This window comes from Schistocerca nitens, chromosome 7 (assembly GCF_023898315.1).
Source record: "Schistocerca nitens isolate TAMUIC-IGC-003100 chromosome 7, iqSchNite1.1, whole genome shotgun sequence".
Classification (NCBI taxonomy): Eukaryota; Metazoa; Arthropoda; class Insecta; order Orthoptera; family Acrididae; genus Schistocerca; species Schistocerca nitens.
The window spans coordinates 275,373,737-275,398,655 of record NC_064620.1 but is presented as its reverse complement, the minus strand read 5'-3'; the positions used below and the strand labels follow the sequence as shown (position 1 = coordinate 275,398,655).

At 45.3% G+C, this 24,919-nt stretch overlaps 1 protein-coding gene across 4 annotated transcripts in view; it reads left to right on the top strand.

The window, feature by feature from the left end:
• Positions 1–24,919, top strand: part of LOC126195209 (sodium-coupled monocarboxylate transporter 1-like) — a 299,461-nt gene that overhangs the window by 7,200 nt on the left and 267,342 nt on the right. For 2 of the 4 annotated variants that reach the window (XM_049933729.1, XM_049933728.1), the window contains exon 2: positions 1,877–2,117. In XM_049933729.1, coding sequence (XP_049789686.1) covers positions 1,927–2,117 — 191 coding nt within the window. In that variant the 5' untranslated portion in view covers positions 1,877–1,926. The remainder of the gene's footprint in view (positions 1–1,876; positions 2,118–24,919) is intronic. The other 2 variants (XM_049933727.1, XM_049933726.1) reach the window with 1 other exon arrangement.

The following is a 24,919-nucleotide window of genomic DNA, read 5'->3' as shown; positions in this document are numbered from 1 at the left end:
ATGCACTGTCTAAACGTTTGGGTTTGTGCACATGCGTCAACATTTTCGGTACCCAATGTGCGCTCAATTTTCGGTAATTCAAGTGCTCGGTCACAATGCCATACAAAACACTACGAGAAACATTAGGAAAGTCATCCCGCAACAGTAAATCGTAAAGCGTCTGTTTTCTCTCACCTTATTGTCCACTTCCTGCACCAAACTTTCATTAACGACCGAAGCACGCCCACTGCGTTGTTCATCGTGCACATTTGTGCGGCCATCTTTAAATGCTCTCACCCACTTTCTTACCATTCCATCACTCATAATGTTTTCTCCGTAAACTGCACAGATCTCACGATGAATATCGATCGCTTTTAGGCCTTTAGCACTAAGCAATCTTATAACAGCTCGTACGTCACAGTCGGCGGGACTCACGATTATCGGAGGCATCTTCAACACTCACAAGGGAACCTCCCCATCGCACCCCCCTCAGATTTACTTATACGTTGGTACAGTGGATAGGCCTTGAAAAACTGAACACAGATCAATCGAGAAAACAGGAAGAAGTTGTATGGAACTATGAAAAAAATAAGCAAAATATATACTGAGTAGTCCATGTTCAAGATAGGCAACATTAAGGAGAGTATTAGCTCAGCAGCGCTGTGGTCCTGTGGTTAGCGTGAGCTACTGTGATACGAGAGGTGCTTGGTTCAAGTCTTCCCTCGAGTGAAAACTTTAATTTTTTATTTTCAGACAATTATCAAAGTTCAGGCACACACGCACACACAATCAACTTCGCTCTCCAAAATTCCAGGACATGTTCAGATTTGCTTGGACATATGCAGGATTTGACGGTCTACACACGGAAAAATTTTAAAGCGTTAAAAACATATGTTTTGACAGAGCACAGGGAAAATTGTGCGACTGTGAAACTGTTGCATTCATTTGTTGCAGTTTATGTGAACAACTCTTATGTTTTCATCACTTTTTTTGGGAGTGATTATCACATCCACAAGAAAACCTAAATCGGGCAAGGTAGAAGAATCTTTTTACCCATTCGCCAAGTGCACAAGTTAGGTGGGTCGACAACATATTCCTGTCATGTGACGCACATGCCGTCACCAGTGTCGTATAGAATATATCAGACCTGTTTTCCTGGGGAGGAATCGGTTGACCTATGACCTTGCGATCTAATGTTTTCGGTTCCCATTGGAGAGGCACGTCCTTTCGTCTACTAATCGCACGGTTTTGCGGTGCGGTCGCAAAACACAGACACTAAACTTATTATAGTGAACAGAGACGTCAATGAACGAACGGACAGATCATAATTGCGAAAATAAAGAAATTAAAATTTCGCTTCAGGAAGGACGTGAACCAAGGACCTCTCGCTCCACAGCAGCTCAGGCTAACCACATGCCCACGGCGCTCCTGCCCTCAGGTTCTCCTTGATGTTGCCTGTCTTGCACACAGGCTACTCAGTTTGTATATTTTGTTTATTTTTTCATGGTTCCACACAACTTCTTCCTGTTTTCTTGATTGATCTGTGTTCAGTTTTACAAGGCCTATCCACTGTTCCAACTTACAAGGAAATCTGAGGGGGGTGCGAGGGGGAGGTTCCTTTGTCAGTACACAACGTAAACAAGGAAGAATCAGACTGTAATGGCGTCAGTGCGTAGACGACGGATGTAGGTACCCAGTGCGCATGCGCAGAACGCCGACCGCAGCGCTGCGGCCGTAGCGTGGCAAAAGGGTACTTACTTAAAAAAAAAAAAAAAAACACGCCTCGTATATTCTTATAAATGAAGTACTTTCAAGCTTGCTTCAGTTGATCGTTTTCTAGAAGTAAATCATACAGTATTTCGACAGCCTCGCTTCTTGTATTCTCCTACACTTCCAGCAGCTAGGAGAACACCTGCTCGCTGCGCTTGCCGGAGTTGAGGACGCAGCATGAGCGTGTCGAGAGGCGAGGCGCCGCTGCTGGGCTTCGTCGACTACACGGTGTTCGCGCTGATGCTGTCGGTGAGCGCCGCCATCGGCGTCTACTACGGCTTCTTCGCGCGCTCCTCCGGCGCAGACGACTACCTCGTGGGTGGGCGGTCCATGAGCACTATCCCCGTGTCCATGTCTCTTATTGCCAGGTCAGTCTCGAGTTTACACACGTCTTCTAAGAGTCTCTCTGGATCCTCCTCGATCCCGTCCTTCGCCCCTGTACCTCCTCGCTCCACTTAATTCTTTGTCTTCTATACCCTCTTTCCACCTCGTTTCCACATCTCTCTCAGACCTCTCCCCCTTTCTTCTCCTGTCTCTGTCCTCTTTGCCCTCTCTCCAACTCTAATCCTCTCCATTTCTCTCTCCCTCTCTCTCTCTCTCTCTCTCTCTCTCTCTCTCTCTGTGTGTGTGTGTGTGTGTGTGTGTGTGTGTGTGTGTGTATCAAAAGTATCCGGACACCTGGCTGAAAATGACTTACAAGTTCTTGGCGCCCTCCTTCGGTAATGCTAGAATTCAATATGGTTCAAAAATGGCTCTGAGCACTATGGGACTTAAGTGCTGAGGTCATCAGTCCCCTAGAACTTAGAACTACTTAAACCTAACTAAGCTAGGGACATCACACACATCCATGCCCGAGGCAGGATTCGAACCTGCGACCGTAGCGGTCGCGCAGTTCCAGACTGTAGCGCCTAGAACCGCTCGGCCACTCCAGTCAGCTACAATATGGTGTCAGCCCACCCTTAGCCTTGATGACAGGTTCCACTGTCGTAGGCATACATTCAGTCAAGTGATGGAAGGTTTCTTGGGTACTGGCAGCCCATTCTTCATGGAGTACTGCACTGAGGGGAGGTACAATGTCGGTCGGTGAGGCATGGCACGAAGTCTGAGTGCCGGCCGGTGTGGTCGAGCGGTTCTAGGCACTCCAGTCTGGAACCGCGCGACCGCTACGGTCGCAGGTTCGAACCCTGCCTCGGGCATGGGTGTGTGTGATGTCCTTAAGTTAGTTAGGTTTAAGTAGTTCTATCTTCTAGGGGACTGATGACCTTAGATGTTAAGTCCCATAGTACTCAGAGTCATTTGAACCATTTGAAGTCGGAGTTCAAAGGTGTTCTATAAGATTCAGGTGAGGACTCTGTGCAGGCCAGACCATTACAGGGATGTTATTGTCGTGTAACCACTCCGCCACAGGGCGTGCATTATAAACAAGTGTTCGATCGTGTTGAAAGATGCAATCGCCTTACCCGAATTTCTCTTCAACAATGGGAAGCCAGAAGGTGCTTAAAACATCAATGTAGTCTTGTGCTGTGATAGTGCCACACAAAACCAGAAGGAGTGCAAGTCCCTCCGAGAAAAACCGGATCACACCATAACACCATCGCCTCCGAATTTTACTGTTGGCACTACACACGCTGGCGGATGACGTTCACCGGGCATTCGCCATACCCACACCCCGACATCGCCACATTGTGTACCGTGATTCGTCACATCACACAATGTTTTTCCACTGTTCAATCGCCCAATGTTTACGATCCTTACACCAAGCGAGGCGTCGTTTGGCATTTACCGGCGTGATGTGTGGCTTGTGAGCAGCCGCTCGACCATGAAATCCAAGTTTTCTCACCTCTCACCTAGCTGTCACAGTACTTGCAGTGGATCCTGATGCAGTTTGGAATTCCTGTGTGATAGTCTGGATAGATGTCTGCCTATTACAGATTACGACCTCCTTGAACTGTCGGCGGTCTCCGTCAGTGAACAGACGAGGTCGGCCTGTACGCTTTTCTACTGTACGTCTCCCTTCACGTTTCCAGTTCACTATCACATCGGAAACAGTCGACCTAGGGATGCTTAGGAGTGTGACACAATTGACACCCAATCAGCTGACCACGTTCGAAGCCGGTCAGTTTCGCGGATAGCCCCATTCTGCTCTCTCACGATGTCTAATGACTACTGAGGTCGCTGATATGGAGTACCTGATAGTAGGTGGTAGCACATACACCTAATATGAAAAACGTATGTCTTTGTGGGTGTGCGGATACTTTTGATCACATAGTGTATAAGTAAAATACTCCCTCCCGTACAGGCTTCCGAAGGCCCAACGTTACCGACCGACAGGCGTGCCATCCTGACTGAAAAGCGTCACTGGATGCGAATATGAAGAGCAGGACACGGTTCTCCTGCCCGTTGTCCGTTTTCGTGACTGGAGCCGTTACCTTTAAATCAGTCAGCCACACAAGGGCTGAGTACACCCCGCTTGCCAACAACGCTCGGCAAACCAGGGCGGTCACCCATCGAATTTCTAGCCGAGCCCGACAGCGCTCAACTTCGGTGACCTGACGGGATCTTGTGTTATCACTCGCGCGAGACAGTTGCCTCTCAAGAAATAAGTTACTCAACAAGTAAGTTTCAAATCAAATTCGTCTATGCACTTTAATCAGCAGCGAAAGTAGTGCGTTTCATTTTTTTCGTTTTGTATATGTATCTCATACCAACCCAATTTACTCGCAACTCTGGCTTTAGATACGTCCAGACTTCCGTACATGTTTTTGCAGACGTCAGTCTGTTGCGGTAAGGATGATAGGTGCATCAATCTTCTTCTTCCTCTTCTTCTTCTTTTGCTTTACTAATCGTAAATCACGTCTTTGTACGGGGTCCACTGTACTCAAGTTTTGGCAAATTTATTTATTTTAATTCTGCAGCCCACTGCCCTTCCGGGTCAGTTAACAGGTGCGTGACAGCGAGGGAATGAAAATGGCGTGACAACCGGGAACGTACCCCAAAGTTGAAGTATGCAGGGCAGTATAATTTCTGTGGACAAAACGTTTAAAGAGCAAAGATTCACAGTGGAATTTTGGCGGCATGTGAACGGTGCCATTCGCGAAGTCCGTAGTGAAATAGTACCAACAATTTGCCCCAGGCCGCACAGACGTGGGTGATGCCGATCGGAAAGAAAGGCCATCAACATCGACCACAGACGACCATCTCCAGGCAGTCGAGAAGCAGATTCGTAGCAATCGCTGAGAAAAGGAATTTTCCAACGATAAGGACGTACACTCAGCGGTTCCGCTGGAAAGGCTCAGCGAGCAAGGAGTAGATTTCTGTTGCCGTGGAACTGAACGATTGGTAGAAAATTCCGGCTCTTGTTTACAGAGACTTAAAATATTGTCATGTATCTGTATCACTTTGAAGTGTAGTGCAGTGTTTAATAAAAGTTACTTGGAGTGTGTGCTTTTCGTTGTCTCAGAGCATAAATAATTCTGAAGCGTTAAAACGTTGTTCCAAGAAAGATTTTTTTACGTGACATCCGAGTGAAAGGATCAAGTGTTCGAGGGAAAACGATACGATTTTGAATAAAATGTTCTCAGAAAACGTGTCGTGTTAAATTTGTATACAATACAGATATATGAGAAAAAGTACCACCACAGCCGTATCTTGAGAATGTCTTTGTTCTATCACACGACTAGTTTCGGCAGCACATTACCGCCATTCTCAGGCCCCACCACTGCCAAAAGACTATTTGATTTCCTTGGCGCATGTAATGTGAGATTCTTGTTCTAGCGCACGTGGGTTAGTAACAAGGATCCCACAGTAAATGCTCTTTTGGCAGCGGTGGGGTCTAAGGATGGCGGTGATGTGCCGCCGAAACTAGTCTAGTGATAGAACAAAGACATTCTCAAGATACGGCTGTGGTGGTACTTTTTCTCATCAATGTCATCAGCTGAAGTCCCTCGTCCATGCAGTGAGATGGACTTCCATAAATAGAATTCGGATATTTCAATAATATCCACCATTGTCCTTATGATAAAAACATTTGATCGTCAAGAAAGCCACCTCGACCGTTCTACGCATCGTAGAGCGACCGGTGCGCAATGGTATGCCGACGGGTACAGTTCCCATCCTTCTACCCAAAAGAGTGTTGTTTTGCACGTCTGGTACAAAGAACTAAAAGCACGCTAGACTAAAGTAATCTCAGCGCCCGAATAGAGAGTCTAACGTCTGAATTCAAAAGAAAAAAAAGATCAGGTGCGAGTAGGACTCGCAGACTGAGGGTTCTGTACAAATTAAATTATATGTGTGGACAGTTTATCCGTTCCAGGAATCGAAGATCTAGACGATTTTTGCCTGTTGTCGATATCGATACTGGCAAGATATTGGTCACAGGAATTCCAAGACTTTCAATAGTGTTTTAATTACAAGTTTGAAGTCAGATAACGAGTGACAAAAAAATATTTTTTTCATGTGACGTAATTAAAAATTAGTAACTTTCTTAATTTTTTTTATTTGTATTGTGAAATCTTTCTTCTTGTGATATGTTATGACTCTACGTCAAGGAGGAGTACTCTCTAGGTTTTAATGAGTGAGTTTGCGAGCATTAAAATGTGTGACTTAAATGGCCGTATCTTTTGACTGCATTGAATCAGAACTTTAACATTTGTACAGCAAAAATGACTACTGACCTCAGTATGTGACACAAATTTCTACTTGATTCGTCTACCCGTTCCTGAGAAAGAAGGGGCTTAACAAACAGTCAGAAAATAAATGACAAGAAAAATTCGTTTGATTTAACTACAAATTTACAATTTTCGGATTTTTTTCCCTTAGTTGTCGTGTGAAATCTTGCTTCTTCCCAAATGTCATGATCCTAGGTCAGCGATAAGTACCCTGCAGGTAGCCGGGCGGTTAGCCGAGCGGTCTAACGCACGGCTTTCCGGACTGGGAAGGAGCGCCTGGTCCCCGGCACGAATCCGCCCGGCGGACTTGGGTCGAGGTCCGGTGAACCGGCCAGTCTGTGGAGGGTTTTTAGGCGGTTTTCCATCTGCCTCGGCGAATGCGAGCTGGTTCCCCTTATTCCGCCTCAATTACACTATGTCGGCGATTGCTGCGCAAACAAGTTCTCCAGGTACGCGTACAGTACCATTACTGTACCACGCAAACACAGGAGTTACACTCGTCTGGTGTGAGACGTTCCCTGGGGGGTCCACCGGGGGCCGCACCGCACAATAAGCCTGGGTTCGGTGTGGGGCGGCAGAGAGATGAAGTGGACCGCGGTAGTCGTCGTGGGGTTGTGGACCACTGCAGCTGCGGCGGGGACGGAGCCTCTCCGTCGTTTCTAGGTCCCCGGTTAGCATACAATACAATACAGTACCCTATAGGTTTTGATCAGTAAGTTTACGGGTATCAAAATACGTGACATAAATGACGTATCTTTTAATTACATTGACTGAAAAGCTTCATTTTCTTTCACACTGCTAAGGGACCGTAGTTCTTAATATCTGACATAAATTTCAACTCTATACGTCCACCGTTCCTGAGAAAAAGGGTTTCGGACAGACAGACGGATAACAGATTTCGACCTACTGAGGTACGGAACCCTAGAAACGGGTATTGGCCACATGGGATCACGTACCTGCAGGTGCCTGGGAATTGGTCAAGGGTTGTTTCAAAGAGGTCAAAAAATGTGTGCAGGTGGCACCAAACGTGTTGCCGAACTGCGGCGTCTTCTACATCTACATCTAGAACTACATCTACATCGATACTCTACTAATCACATTTAAGTGCCTGGCAGAGGGTTCATCGAACCACCTTCACAATTCTCTATTATTCCAATCTCGTATAGCGCGCGGAAAGAACGAATACCTATATCTTTCCGTACGAGCTCTGATTTCCCTTATTTTATCATGGTGATCGTTTCTCCCTGTGTAGATCGGTATCAACAAAATATTTTCGCATTCGGAGGAGAAAGTTGGTGATTGGCATTTCATGAGAAGATTCCGCCGCAACGAAAAACGACTTTGTTTTAATGATGTCCACCCCAAATCCTGTATCATTTCAGTGACACTCTCTCCCCTCTTTCGCGAAACACAAAACGTGCTGCCCTTCGGTGAACTTTTACGATGTATTCCGTCAATCCTTTCTGGTATGAATCCCACACCGAGCAGCAGTTCTAAAAGAGGACGGACAAGCGTAGTGTATGCAGTCTCCTTAGTAGATCTGTTACATTTTGTAATTGTCGTGCCAATAAAACGCAATCTTCGGTTAGCCCTCCCCACAACATTTTCTATGTGTTCGTTCCAATTTAATTTGCTCGTGATTGTAATTCCTAGGTGTGTAGTTGGATTTACGGCCTTTAGATTTGACTGATTTATCGTGTAACAGAAGTTTAACGGATTCCCTTTAGCACTCATGTGGACGATCTCACACTCTTCGTTATTTAGGGTCGATTGCCAATTTTCTTAGAGGCATCGTTTGACATTTTATTCGCGCACTTGTCAAAGTCGTCCCTTTCCCCTCCCTGAGTGATCACACCACAGGAGAGAGCGAAACAGGAGGACTGGAAAAACATAAACGCCCTTTGCTAATTCGTATCACTTTCAAATATCGTCGAAACGTTTTCAGCGGTCCCTAGTGCTTCCGCCCTATACACCAGAGCAGCAACTGCGGTCGCACTACACTCCAAAGAGTTCAGTGAGGTTGCAGTCCCAAGATCTCCTCAGATACAGGTTGAATCGTGCGGGGGATGCCAGCAGTGTCTAAGGCTGCCGAGATTGTCGTTCTGTTGCACATCACATGCAAATTGTCGTTTTCGATTGCGAAATGTGTTTAAATGAGCGCCGTAAGAGAAGGGGCGCTTTCATTATCGTGCTTTATGACCCCTACTGGGGCCGATTCTGAGCTGCGGTGTGCATGGAATGTTTTTCTCGGCTTCCCACAAGGAAACCGCGTGATCTCAACTCTGTACATCGCAGTTTTGACCTCCAATGCAGAGGAGTCGAGAGAAGAGCTGAAATGTGGATGACGGATGGATAGGTACGAAGGCTCTCCCATCGTGTGACACCTCCCTGTGGCGCTGGGCAGAATTGTGGAGAAATTTGGTACCAATGAAGCATCATTAAACATCGTACAGGTTACCCAAACTTCTCAAATTTGGCATTTTTTCGCATGTGTCGACACCTTACTGTTTTAAGCGTAGCAGAGCCCAAGCGTGACGTCGCCGAGCTCCACGCAAGTAAGGTTGTAGGCACCTTTGAGTAAATTTCAAACTTCTGCGTTAAATGGCGGAAAGTGACGTGTTTCAAAAACCGACTCTTTAATACTTCCGCACTGTGTACAGTCAGTTCCTTGCCAAAGGGCAAAGACGTGTTAAGCAATAAAAACTAAAAACATCGTTAGTAAGACAATATTAGTATTGCTGGTCAGTTTGTACCGCAAACTGAGTCACTTGTTCAGTTGCGAAATATTTAAAATCATTACATAGGCGGATTAAGATTCTATTGGACGTCACGCAGTTACCCACAGCATTCCTTTTTAAGATGATCAGGTTGCGCATAATATCCAGTTTCACTTAGTCCCTTTCTTTTATCTTCAGTTTCATTCATACAGCTCTTCCTAGGGTTGACTCATTACAATAGATTAAGTAACTACAGTTACACATTTGACACATCAAACAGAGGTGATTTAAAGGCAACGAATAAATCACTATACCACATACCAACCGAAAGGTTCCGGATGTTCAATCTTGTCCCCGGGCTACAATGGACGAATGATCTGCGTTTACCAAATGGTCTTATGTCTCAAGTCTTAACACTATGCTCTTCAGTCTGAAGACTGTTTGATGCAGTTCTCCATGCCACTTTATTGCAACATACATCCATTTGAACCTGTTTACTGTATTAACCTCTTGGCCTCCCTCTACAATTTTACACCCCCCCCCTCCTCCCCCATCCCGGTCCCACATGCCTCCAGCAACAAAATGGTGACCCTTATTAATAGCTCGGAATATGTCCTACCAATCGATTCCTTCCTGAAGTTAAGTTATACAACAAATTTCTTTTCTCCCCATTTCTGTCCGGTACCTTCTCGTTGTTTACATGTTCTACCCATCTAATCTTCAGCATTCTTTTGCAGCATCAGATTTCAACAGCTTCTATTTACTTCTTGTCTGAACTGTTTAGCGCCCAAGTTTCGCTTCGATATAAGGCTACACTCCAGACTAATACCTTCAGAAAAGACTTCCTAACTTCCGATGTTAACAAACTTCTCTTCTTCGGAAATGCTTTTCTTGTTGTTGCCAATCTATGATTTATATCCTCCCTACTTCGGCCGCCTCCAGTTATTTAACTGCCCAAACAGCAAAATTCAGCTACTACTGCTAATGTTTCATTTCCTAGTCTAATTCCCTCATAATTAAATCACCTAATTTAATTTGACTACATTCCATTACCCTTGTTTTGTTTTTGTTGATTTCATCTCATATCCTCCTTTCAAGAAACTGTCCATTTAGTTCAAATGCTTTTCCAAGTCTCTCTCCTGTCTCTAACAGACCCATGTAATATCCAAACCTAAAAGTTTTTAGTTCTTCTCCCTAAACTTTGCCGGCCGAAGTGGCCGAGCGGTTCTAGGCGCTACAACCTGGAACCGCGCGACCGATGCGGTCGCAGGTTCGAGGGATGTGTGTGATGTCCTTAGGTTAGTTAGGTTTAAGTAGTTCTAAGTTGTACGGGACTGATGACCTCAGAAGTTAAGTCCCATAGTGCTCAGAGCCACTTGGACCATTTGGACCCTAAACTTTAACTCCTCCTCCAAATTTCTTCTTGCTTTGCTTCACAACTTCCTCTATGTTAAGATTGAATAGTATCGAAAATACGCTACAACCCTGTCTCACACCTTTCTCAACAACTACTCCCACTTCATGTTCTTCGACCCTTATAACGGCCGTCTGGTTTCTGTACAAGTTGTAAATAAGCTTCTGCTCCCTATATTTTACATCATATAGAATGTCGTCTACTCTAGGGGCCTTGTTTCGGCTTTGGTCTATCAGCGCTCTGTCAAATTCTTCTCTCAGTATATCTCCCATCTCATCTTCATCTACGTCCTCTTCCCTATATAATATTGCCTTCAAAGTCATTTCCCTTGTATAGCCCCCCCTGTATACTTCTTCCTCTTTCCAGATTTCCCTTCTTTGCTTAATACTAGTTCTCCACCTGAGTTCTTGATCTCCATACAACTTGCATCTGTCCTTGAGCCATTCGTGCTCAGCTACATTGCACTTTCTGTCACTCTCGTTTTTAGACGCCTGTATTCGAATTTGCCTGCTTCATTTGCTGCATTTTTATATTTTCTCCTTTCATCAATTAAATTCAATATTTCCTGTGATATCGAAGGATTTGTACTAGGCTCGGTCGTTTTACCTATTCGATTCTCTGCTGGTTTCACTATTTCATGTCTCTTTCTCCCTGTTTCAGCTAACCATTGACTAATGCTGCCTCCGAATCTCTCAGCAGCCTCTGGTTCTTTTAACTTATCCAGGTTCCACCTTCTCAATTACCTAGCTTTTTTCGATTTCTTCAGTTTTAACCTACAGTTCATAAGCAGTAAATTACGGTGGAGAGTCCAGTTATGCCCCAGGAAACGTCCTACAGTTTAAGATGTGATTCAGAAATATCTGTTGCACTATTATATAATCATTCTGAAATTTTCCAGTATCTCCAGACTTCTTCCACGTATACAACCTTCTTTTAACATTCTTAAACCAAGAGCTAGAGACGATTAAGTTATTATCTGTGCAAGATGCTATCAGGTAGTTTCCATCTTCACTCCTTTTCCCCAGTCCATACTGTCCCACTATTTTTTCTTCTCTTCCTCTTCATGCTATCGTATTCCAGTCCCCTATTGCAATTAAATTTTGCTCTCCCTTAAGTACTGGAATGATCTACACTCCTGGAAATTGAAATAAGAACACCGTGAATTCGTTGTCCCAGGAAGGGGAAACTTTATTGACACATTCCTGAGGTCAGATACATCACATGATCACACGGACAGAACCACAGGCACATAGACACAGGCAACAGAGCATGCACAATGTCGGCACTAGTACAGTGTATATCCACCTTTCGCAGCAATGCAGGCTGCTATTCTCCCATGGAGACGATCGTAGAGATGCTGGATGTAGTCCTGTGGAACGGCTTGCCATGCCATTTCCACCTGGCGCCTCAGTTGGACCAGCGTTCGTGCTGGACGTGCAGACCGCGTGAGACGACGCTTCATCCAGTCCCAAACATGCTCAATGGGGGACAGACCCGGAGATCTTGCTGGCCAGGGTAGTTGACTTACACCTTCTAGAGCACGTTGGGTGGCACGGGATACATGCGGACGTGCATTGTCCTGTTGGAACAGCAAGTTCCCTTGCCGGTCTAGGAATGGTAGAACGATGGGTTCGATGACGATTTGGATGTACCGTGCACTATTCAGTGTCCCCTCGACGATCACCAGTGGTGTACGGCCAGTGTAGGAGAACGCTCCCCACACCATGATGCCGGGTGTTGGCCCTGTGTGCCTCGGTCGTATGCAGTCCTGATTGTGGCGCTCACCTGCACGGCGCCAAACACGCATACGACCATCATTGGCACCAAGGCAGAAGCGACTCTCATCGCTGAAGACGACACGTCTCCATTCGTCCCTCCATTCACGCCTGTCGCGACACCACTGGAGGCGGGCTGCACGATGTTGGGGCGTGAGCGGAAGACGGCCTAACGGTGTGCGGGACCGTAGCCCAGCTTCATGGAGACGGTTGCGAATGGTCCTCGCCGATACCCCAGGAGCAACAGTGTCCCTAATTTTCTGGGAAGTGGCGGTGCGGTCCCCTACGGCACTGCGTAGGATCCTACGGTCTTGGCGTGCATCCGTGCGTCGCTGCGGTCCGGTCCCAGGTCGACGGGCACGTGCACCTTCCGCCGACCACTGGCGACAACATCGATGTACTGTGGAGACCTCACGCCCCACGTGTTGAGCAATTCGGTGGTACGTCCACCCGGCCTCCCGCATGCCCACTATACGCCCTCGCTCAAAGTCCGTCAACTGCACATACGGTTCACGTCCACGCTGTCGCGGCATGCTACCAGTGTTAAAGACTGCGATGGAGCTCCGTATGCCACGGCAAACTGGCTGACACTGACGGCGGCGGTGCACAAATGCTGCGCAGCTAGCGCCATTCGACGGCCAACACCGCGGTTCCTGGTGTGTCCGCTGTGCCGTGCGTGTGATCATTGCTTGTACAGCCCTCTCGCAGTGTCCGGAGCAAGTATGGTGGGTCTGACACACCGGTGTCAATGTGTTCTTTTTTCCATTTCCAGGAGTGTATTTAATCTCATCACACATTCTTTCAATGTTTTCATCATCTGCAGTGCTAATTGACACACATATTTGTACTACTGTGGTGTGTGTTGGCTTCGTGTCTATTTTGGCTACGATAATGTGTACATTTCCGCGTTCCTGTTTTCTCATTCATTATTAGACCTGCATTACCCACATTTTACTTTGTGTTTACAGCCCTGTATTCAGCTGACCAGAAGTTCTGTTCCACCTGACACCGAACTTCACTAATTACCACTATAAATTCAACCCATCCATTTCCCTTTTAAAATTTTCTAACCTATCGACTCGATTAAGGGAACTAACATTCCGCGCTCCGATCGGTAGAACGCTAGTTTTGTTTTTCCTGATAACGACGTCCTCCTGAGTAGGCCCATCGGAATATTTTATCTAAGACGATGCCATCGTCATTTAACCACACCATGGAACCAGATGACCTGGGGAAGAATAACGGCTGTAGCTTCCCTTTGTTGTCAGCCATTCAGAGTACCCGCACATAAAGGCCATTTTGGTTGATGTTGCAAAGCCAGGTCAGCCAATTATACGGACTGTTGTCCCTGCAACTACTGAGAAGGTTCCTGGACTTTTTCAGGTACCTACGTTTGTCTGGCCTCTTAGCAGGTAGCCCTCCGTTGCGGCTGCACCTACGGTACGGCTAACTTAACGCAGCACAAGAAGATCATGACCGAATCTACAGATTTATTCAGATGCAGAAGTTCTATTAATCAGTCACATTTTTACAATCAGCTCAAATCTGTATTCGTGGCAAATGCTATATAAGCTGGCATGGTGTTCGAATCTAGGCGTTAATAAGAAATTTGGCCTGCATAGAAGTGAAGTAGAGGAGTACAGTTCATGAAATGAAATAGTCTTGTATAGCAAACCACTGTATAGTGTTCTGTAAGTTGTCTACATTGTTTAAATGGAAATGTCCTAAAGCTTGGATGTCCTCAAGGCGTTCAGCCTTCTACGTCTGAAAGATTGCCCTTGTCCTCACTTCAATGAGCCTCTCTCCTTCCCGAACTGAGAATATTGTAACTGTTTCATGCAGATGAATGATAAGCACGTGGAGAACGTAGTGACATATTCTTATCGATGATGATGATGATGAGTGAAGATTCGAGCAGTAGAGAATGGCTGCCGAGGTTTGATGTCCCAACATGATGGACGGGTCGCCAGTAACAGTGTCACACGTCCTTATCCACAAGGCGCAACTGCGGATAGCATTCAGATTAGAACATAGTCGTAAATTCTGGTGATTATATCAAACCTTCGTTACTATCGATCTCGGTTATGGAAATTTATTTCCGCACTGTTTGTGGAACCGGCAGCTTCTGCGTCAAGCACCATTGTGATGGCGTACTTTGGCGACTCGAGCTACGAAGGCGAATTGCTTTGGAGACGATCCGGATTCCAATTACTATACCTCATCGCTATTTTCCAAAACTAACATACTAGCATAAATACTTTCACTAATTACTTCCTTTTATTTCGATTGTCATTCTCAACAATACAATTAGAACACTGTTCTTCACATTTATTCATTATAACCAACTTGGTAATTACCCATTTGATACTTCAAATACAGATCTGTGAAAAGTAATAGATATATCACTCGATCACTTAACGATCTCAAGTCTGAAGACATAGCACCACAACACAAGAAGATCATGACGCAACCTGTCAGATTTATACAAATATAGAAAATTAGTTTGTGTATAACTGCATCATTTTAAGGACCATAGCGAGGGCTGTAACGGGCTTGTCCAGACATACCGAACAGATGGGAGACACGTACAGTAAATAGAGATAAATAACTCTGGCCACAGTTCTTGTCTCTATAAAAACTGGTATTGTCTATAGAAGTTCTCAATTTTGTTTCAGGCATAGAGAGTATAGAGCGTCGCTTACACACATTTTAGAGTTCTACTACATCTACATCTACATCTACATCTACATTTATACTCCGCAAGCCACCCAAAGGTGTGTGGCGGAGGGCACTTTACGTGCCACTGTCATTACCTCCCTTTCCTGTTCCAGTCGCGTATGGTTCGCGGGAAGAACGACTGTCTGAAAGCCTCCGTGCGCGCTCTAATCTCTCTAATTTTACATTCGTGATCTCCTCGGGAGGTATAGGTAGGGGGAAGCAATATATTCGATACCTCATCCAGAAACGCACCCTCTCGAAACCTGGCGAGCAAGCTACACCGCGATGCAGAGCGCCTCTCTTGCAGAGTCTGCCACTTGAGTTTATTAAACATCTCCGTAACGCTATCACGGTTACCAAATAACCCTGTGACGAAACGCGCCGCTCTTCTTTGGATCTTCTCTATCTCCTCCGTCAACCCGATCTGGTACGGATCCCACACTGATGAGCAATACTCAAGTATAGGTCGAACGAGTGATTTGTAAGCCACCTCCTTTGTTGATGGACTACATTTTCTAAGCACTCTCCCAATGAATCTCAACCTGGTACCCGCCTTACCAACAATTAATTTTATATGATCATTCCACTTCAAATCGTTCCGCACGCATACTCCCAGATATTTTACAGAAGTAACTGCTACCAGTGTTTGTTCCGCTATCATATAATCGTACAATAAAGGATCCTTCTTTCTATGTATTCGCAATACATTACATTTGTCTATGTTAAGGGACAGTTGCCACTCCCTGCACCAAGTGCCTATCCGCTGCAGATCTTCCTGCATTTCGCTACAATTTTCTAATGCTGCAACTTCTCTGTGTACTACAGCATCATCCGCGAAAAGCCGCATGGAACTTCCGACACTATCTACTAGGTCATTTATATATATTGTGAAAAGCAATGGACCCATAACACTCCCCTGTGGCACGCCAGAGGTTACTTTAACGTCTGTAGACGTCTCTCCATTGATAACAACATGCTGTGTTCTGTTTGCTAAAAACTCTTCAATCCAGCCACACAGCTGGTCTGATATTCCGTAGGCTCTTACTTTGTTTATCAGGCGACAGTGCGAAACTGTATCGAACGCCTTCCGGAAGTCAAGAAAAGTAGCATCTACCTGGGAGCCTGTATCTAACATTTTCTGGGTCTCATGAACAAATAACGCGAGTTGGGTCTCACACGATCGCTGTTTCCGGAATCCATATTGATTCCTACATAGTAGATTCTGGGTTTCCAAAAACGACATGATACTCGAGCAAAAAACATGTTCTAAAATTCTACAACAGATCGACGTCAGAGATATAGGTCTATAGTTTTGCGCATCTGCTCGACGACCCTTCTTGAAGACTGGGACTACCTGTGCTCTTTTCCAATCATTTGGAACCCTCCGTTCCTCTAGAGACTTGCGGTACACGGCTGTTAGAAGGGGGGCAAGTTCTTTCGCATACTCTGTGTAGAATCGAATTGGTATCCCGTCAGGTCCAGTGGACTTTCCTCTGTTGAGTGATTCCAGTTGCTTTTCTATTCCTTGGACACTTATTTCGATGTCAGCCATTTTTTTCGTTTGTGCAAGGATTTAGAGAAGGAACTGCAGTGCGGTCTTCCTCTGTGAAACAGCTTTGGAAAAAGATGTTTAGTATTTCAGCTTTACGCGTGTCATCCTCTGTTTCAATGCCATCATCATCCCGGAGTGTCTGGATATGCTGTTTCGAGCCACTTACTGATTTAACGTAAGACCAGAACTTCCTAGGATTTTCTGTCAAGTCGGTACATAGAATTTTACTTTCGAATTCACTGAACGCTTCTCGCATAGCCCTCCTTACGCTAACTTTGACATCGCTTAGCTTCTGTTTGTCTGAGAGGTTTTGGCTGCGTTTAAACTTGGAGTGAAGCTCTCTTTGCTTTCGCAGTAGTTTCCTAACTTCGTTGTTGTACCACGGTGGGTTTTTCCCGTCCCTCACAGTTTTACTTGGCACGTGCCTGTCTAAAACGCATTTTACGATTGCCTTGAACTTTTTCCATAAACACTCAACATTGTTCCATATAAATGCCTCAGTTTATGAGCAGCCCGTAAGTCACCACTTCCGTTCTCAGGGTACATTCGCAACCGTGAAGTTTGGCATCTGGGTGGTAGTACACGATGCGTGGCCAAGCAGTGTTACAGAGTCACAAAGCGACCACATTCTAAAGTGAGTACTTGTGCCTTTATTGCTGAAATATTACACATGCCCCGTCTATCGTGCTAGTTTTACACTACAGCATGAGTATAAATGGATGTATCTAGATGTAGAAATGTAGGTAACACTCCATCCTTGTTTACAGTGCCCCTTATAACATTGTCAAATGTAAAGAGTTTTAAATTTTCAACAGCTCTCAAAATGATGCTCCCAACGATTTACAGTGGGACGAAAACAACCTCCTGACCGCCACTAAATGTTTCTATCGTCAGACACTACACACTTTGTGATCAAAAGTGTCCGGACACCTTGCTGGAAATGACTTAAAAGTTAGTGGCATACTCCCCCGGTAATACTGGAATTAAGTTTGGTGTTGGCCCACCCTCAGCCTTGATGACAGCTTCCACTCTCGCAGGCATATGTTCAATCAGAAGGTTTCTTCACGGAGTGCTGCACTGAGGAGAGGTATCGATGTCGGTCGGTGAGGCACGGCATGAAGTCGGCGTTCCAAAACGTCCCAAAGATGTTGTATAGGATTCAGGTCAGGACTCTGTGCACGTCACACTATTAAAGTGAGGTTATTGCCGTGCAAGCACTCCACCACAGGCCGTGCATTATGAACAGATGTTCGATTTTGTTGAAAGACGCCATCACCAACCCTGAAGTGCTCTTCAACAGTGGGAAGCAAGTAGTTGCTGGAAAACATCAGTGTAGCCCTGTGCTGTGATAGTGCCACCCAAAACAACAAGGGGTGCAAGCCCCCTCCATGAAAACACGACCACACAATAACACCACCGCCTCCGAATTTTACTTTTGGCACTACACACGCTGGCAGATGACTTTCACCGGGCTTTCGCCATACCCACACCCTACCATCGGATCGCCACATTGTGTACCGTGATTCGTCACTCCACGCAACGTTTTTCCACTGTTCAATCGTCCAATGTTTACACTCCTTACACCAAGCGAAGCGTCGTTTGGCATTTACCGGCGTGATGTGTGGCTTACGAGCATGAAATTCCCAAGTTTTCTCACCTCCCACCTAACTGTCATAGTACTTGCAGTGGATCCTGATGCAGTTTGGAATTCCTGTGTGATGGTCTGGATAGATGTCTGCCTATTACACATTACGACCCTCTTCAGCCGGCCGGTGTGGCCGAGCGGTTCTAGACGCTTCAGTCTGGAACCGAGCAGGTTCAAATCCTGCCTCGGGCGTGGATGTGTGTTATGTCCTTAGGTTAGTTAGGTTTAAGTACTACTAAGTTCTAGGGGACTGATGACCTCAGTTGTTAAGTCCCATAGTGCTCAGAGTCATTTGAACCATTTTCACCCTCTTCAGCTGTCGGCGGTCTCTGTCAGTTAACAGACGAGGTGGGCCTGTACGCTTTTGTGCTTTACGTATCCCTTCACGTTTCCACTTCACTCTCACATCGGAACCAGTCGACCTAGGGATGTTTAGAAGTATGGAAATTTCGCGTACAGGCGTAAGACACAAGTGACACCCAATCACCTGACCACGTTCGAAGTCGGTGAGTTCCGCGGAGCGCCCCGTTCTGCTCTTTCACGATGTCGAATGACTACTGAGGTCGCTGATATGGAGTACCTTGCAGTAGGTGGCAGCACAATGCACCTAATATGAAAAACATATGTTTTTGGGGGTGTCCGGATACTTTTGATCACATCGTGTATGTCCAAAGAAGTTCACAACCGAAGTGTGAACATGATGAGCAAACAACAGCCGCTTTCAGACTACTTGTAGTTCATGTGCGGCGACAGCGACTAAGCGCGATAAACGGAAAGAAAGGTATCGTATATGAGATTTACCTCGTTCTTTTTTTTTTTTTTTGTCATGCATATTACTCCTGCACTCCACGTCGCTATGGCAGTTGACGCTATTGGTAATAAACAAACCCGTGTAAAAATTCTGCAATCATGGATTGACTGTAGAACAAAAGTCTCACTGTGGAGTAAGAAAGGCTGAGATCGGTGGATGTTCAATTATTGAATCTCAGAACTATGGCAAGAAGTAGCAGGTATTATAAAAGTTTCAGACTTCATTAATAGTGCAGAAATTGTGAAATACGACTCTACGGTTACAATTTTTACTTTAAAAATACCAACTTTGTTGGAATTAAAAGAATTAATAAAATAGGCCAGTTGCGAGTAGGATTCGCACACCGAGGCCTCCATACAAACTTAATTACATGTATAGACAGTTCATCCGTTCCGGAAATCGAAAATCTCTATCATTTTTGTCTGTTATCGATATTGATACTGACAAGATATCGGTACGAAACGCGTCATTTGAGCAATAAAGCCATTCCTTGCTGATGTTTGGCCTTCACCATTACGGCCCACTCAGCCAGAATTTAAAATTTGACTTCGGATAACAAGCGACAAAAGAAATATTCTATGTGATAAAGTTATAATCAACAATTTTCGGATCTTTTCATTTACGTGTACTGTACAAACTTGTTTTTCGCCAAATTTCATGATTCTAGGCCAACGGGAATTATCTATAGGCTTTGATGAGTGAGTTTGCGAGTATCGAAATATGTGACGTAAATGACTGTGTCTTTCGAGTGCGATGACTTAGAAGCGTCAATGTTTTACACCGATAGACGCCATAGACTTCAGTATGTGACACAAATTTCAACTATATATCTCTACTCGTTCCTGAGAAAAGAGGTTTTCAACAGACGGGTAGAGAGACAAACAGACAGACAGATGAACGACAAAGTGATCGTATGAGATTACCGTTTTACCGACTGATGTACTGAATCCTAAAACCCAGTTTGAGTTGCTTTTGATTTTATCAAAACCAAATAGCTCGTAGCGTAAATAGTAGATCAAGCAAGCGCTGTACAATTATACAGGACAACACAAAGCTGTGGTGTAGAAGCTCCTCATTTCAGAGCAGTAATGTACCAGACATGATTTCAGTCGGTGATCCCCATCTGTCACCAGTGCGAGTGGAGGCGGAAGTGTCAACCATCTCATCAATAACAAGAGAAAATACATCTAAGCTTGACCTATACACCACGCCAACGCGTGCCCTTCCGCATAGTGAACAAGCCCAGTTCATCGATGGCCAGCTCGTAACTTCCACACAGCTGATGTTGCGGATCACCGTGTTGTCGCACGCCCACTCACATAACACTTCCACAGCAGACGTCACTAACCCACGCCGGTGTGGAGGCAGGTCCAATTCCAGATGCTGAAACAAATTTTAGCCATGCGGTATTCGACCAGAGCGGATGGGAGAGATACGTCGTCCAATGTTCACACAAGACTCGTCGTTTCTAAACCTTACGTACACTACCGCTCAGGTGGCTCCAGGTTTCGGCACCTGCAGTTGCATGAGGCCACCTCGCGGGTTCTCTTGTCGTGAAGGTTCGCTGCACTCGACCACGGCACCACCTAGTGAGTTTTCAGGAGACGAAGACGAAGGCCTGTGCCGCAAGCTTTGCTGTAAACATGATTAAAACGGCGGATATTCGAGGACGTTCTGAAGAGAAACGCCTCCATCAATTGGCCTCACGAGGCTGAGTGCACCCCGAGAAATGGCAACAGCGCGTTGCGGCTGGATGGTCACCCATCCAAGTGCCGGTCACGCCCAACAGCGCTTAACTTCGGTGATCTCACGGGAACCGGTGTATCCACTGCGGCAAGGCCGTTGCCATCAAAAGTCTCACAGCTTTTTAAATAAAACGGAAGTTAATAACATTCTACATCTTTATTCTTCATGTCTACAGATTTGCGCCTCTCTGCCGCTAGAGGGCTCCGAATTGTAGCGTGCAATCTGGTCCGTGGGTAGTGCGTGACAATTCGAATTCGAAGAGCACCCTCTCCTTCATCATGACAATGCTAGAGCTCACGCGAGCGACATCTGCAACAATCTGACTCAATCGGTTCACTGTCATCGATCACCCTCCATGTCTACATCCACATCTACATACATAATACGCAAGACACTGTACGGTGCGTGGCGGAGGGTACCCTATTCGTTTGCTTTACTATTCTACTCGCACATACAGCGAGGGAAAACGATTGTGTATATGTCTCTGAATGAGCCCTAATTTCTCGGCCGGCCGGAGTGGCCGTGCGGTTCTAGGCGCTGCAGTCTGGAGCCGAGCGACCACTACGGTCGCGGGTTCGAATCCTGCCTCGGGCATGGATGTGTGTGATGTCATTAGGTTAGTTAGGTTTAGTTAGTTCTAAGTTCTAGGTGACAGATGATTTCAGAAGTTAAGTCGCCTAGTGCTCAGAATCATTTGAACTAATTTCTCGTATCTCATCTTCGTGGTCCTTACGCGAAATGAATGTTGGCGGGAGTAGGATCGTTCTGCAGTCAGCTTCAAATACCGGCTCTCTAAATTTTCGCAGTAATGTTCCTCGAAAAAAACGTCGCCTTCCCTCCAGTGATTCCCATTTGAGTTCCCGAAACATCTCCGCAACACTTGTGTGTTGATCGAACTTACCGGTAACAATTCTAGCAGCCCGCCTCTGAATTGCTTCGATGTTTTCCATTAATTCTATCTGATGCTGATCCCAGTCACTCGAACAGTACTCAAAAGCAGATCGCAGTAGAGTTCTATATGTTGTCTCCTTTACAGATAAACGACACTTTCCTAGAATTCTTCCAATAAACCGAAGTCGATTATTCGTCGTCTATTCCACAATCCCCACGTCCTAGTTCCATTTCATACCGCTTTGCAGCGTTACGGCCAGATTTTTGAACCACGTAACAGTGTCAAGCAGGAAACTGCGATCATTACGGGTTTGCTTTTCCGATACATCCGCATTAACTTACATTTTTCCACAATTAGAGCTTGGTGCTATTCATCATACCAATTATAAATTTTGTCTGTCTTGTATCCTCCTACAGTCACTCAACTTTGACACGTTACCGTACACCACAGCATAATCAGCAAACAGCTCTCCGCCAAATCATTTATGTATATACAAAGTAGTAACGGCCCTATCGCACTTCCCTGGGGCACTCCTGACAAGACCCTTGTCTCTGACGAACACTCGCCGTCCAGGACAACACACTGTGATCTTTTACTTACGAAGTCTTCAGGCCGCTCACATATTAACAGTCTCCAAGTCTCCAGTGTTAAATACTTTTCAGAAAACTAAAAATATGGAATCTGCTCATTGCTCTTCATCCGTAGTTCGCAGTATATCATGTGAGAAAAGGGCAAGCTGAATTTCATACTAGCGATGCTTTCTACAACCGTGCAGACTCGTGGACATGAACTTTTTGGTCTCTATGATTTTTTTTTATTTTCTAACACAGAATATGTACTATAGTTCTGTTGGAAATTAATGTTTCGGGTTCGTTCTCTTATCCTTCTTATGGACAGGAGTCACCTGCTCTTTTTTCCAGTCACTTGGGACTTTGTGCTGGGTGACATATTTGCGATAAATGTCAGTTACGTAAGGGGTCAATCGCGTAGCGTACTCTTTGTAAAACCGAACTGAGATTTCATCCGGACCTGGTGATTTATTTGTCTCCAACACTTTCAGTTGTTTTTCTGTGCCAGGGATGCTTGTTACTACGTGGTTCAAATGGCTCTGAGCGCTATGGGACTTAACATCGAGGTCATCATTCCCCTAGAACTTAGAACTACTTAAACCTAACTAACCTAAGGACATCACACACATCCATGCCCGAGGCAGGATTCGAACCTGCGACCGTAGCGGTCTCGCGGTTCCAGACTGAAGCGCCTAGAACCACTCGGCCACTGCGGCCGGCAACTACGTGGTCCACATGGGACTCTGTGCGACGGTCAATCGACGGTATATTTTTACGGTTCTCCTGCGTAAACGATTTCTTAAACGTGGAACTTAAAACATCAACTTTAGTTTTGTTGTATTCAACTACCGCACAAATGACTGGATGGACAGCTTAGATCTGTAACCGATTTTACTTAAGACTGCAATTTTCAGGAGTTCTCGGCCAGATCTTTGGCTATGCTTCGCGCATAGATCTTTTCACAGACGCACGAATCTCTACTAACTTCTGCATGTCGTTATTTGCTCGTTCTCCTTTGAACTGAGATTGCAACAGCGTTCACTTCCTCAGCATTTTTCCGAATTTCGTAGCTGAACCACGGTGGGTCTTTTCCGCCCTCAATCTGCTTACCAGGCACATACTCGTCCAGAGCACGATTTACAATCTATTTAAACTTTGGCCATAATTCTTCTATGTACAAAATACCGAAACTAAATTATTGCAATTCATTGTCTAAGTGAGATGCTAACGACTATTTATCTGCTCTTTCTAGCACAGACGCTCTTCTAGCCCTCTCGACTGATATTTTAACTTCCGTAACCACAATCATTACGATTACATCATGATCACTAATCGTCGTCTCTATAGTCACGCTACCAATAAGGTCCGGCTGTTTATAGGTACAAGGTCTAAAACAGTCCCGACTCGGCCCCATCCGATTTTGATGTCTTCCCAAAACTTAAAGAACACTTTCGAGGACTTGACTTTGATAGAGATGAAGTGGTGCAAGTAGAGACCAGGAAAGTCAACCATTCTACAGTGATGGTACCAACAAAATGGTCTCTCGTTGGGAGAAATGTGCTCGACACCAGGGTGGTTACATTGAGAAACAAATATCTATACATGAACAAAGCTATTGAACGATAATAACGTTTGTTTTATTTCGAAAATTTTAAGAGTTTTCGGATAAAAAATTCAGAGCCATTACTTTTTAGTATGCCCTGGCAACAGCCGTTTGTTTGGGAATTATGCCTTCTGCCGATTATTTGGTTGCCATGTTCTGATCTCACCCTAACAAAACCGGTGTTTCTTTTCTGGAGAGTGTGTCAAAAGCAGAATCATTGCCATAATTCGTACAAAAAGTGTGTGGGCCACTCTTAGGGTTATCTGTTTACAGTGAGACAACGCGTTCTCTGTTGGTAGGACTGTACTCTCGTGTACGCAAAATGTTTAACGGTAAAAATGGAGGTACTCTACAGCACTAAATGCACGGTACCAAATTCCAGTTGGCATTTTCGCACTCTGTATACTATCCGCGTAGTGTAGCAATAACAGCAGAACGGGTCGGTAAGGAGATCTGCAGGAAGTCAGCTCGAAAGTGCTATCAGCAATTCAGCTAGCACAGTGAATGTGCATAGGGAGTTAAAAATAATGGAAAGCAATGTTCAAGCAGCTCCTCATCAATATACACACATAAAAAAGTTTTGCATCACCCCTGTTCCCAGAATCCTGAAGGTAGACGTTGACCGTCCCTTTGACTGTTCAGAGACGTCACTAAACTCACCTAAAGATGTAAATGTGGTGTCACCGCCAGACACCATACTTGCTAGGTGGTAGCCTTTAAATCGGCCGCGGTCCGTTAGTATACGTCGGACCCGGGTGTCGCCACTATCAGTGATTGCAGTCCGAGCGCCGCCACACGGCAGGTCTAGAGAGACTTCCTAGCACTCGCCCCAGTTGTACAGCCGACTTTGCTAGCGATGGTTCACTGACAAATTACGCTCTCATTTGCCGAGACGATAGTTAGCATAGTCTTCAGCTACGTCATTTGCTACGACCTAGCAAGGCGCCATTACCAGTTACTATTGATGCTGTAAAACATGTACCGTCAAGAGCGATGTTCACCAATTATGGATTAAAGTTAAGCATTCCAGAAGATACGTACGTTTTTTGCTAGTCTCAATT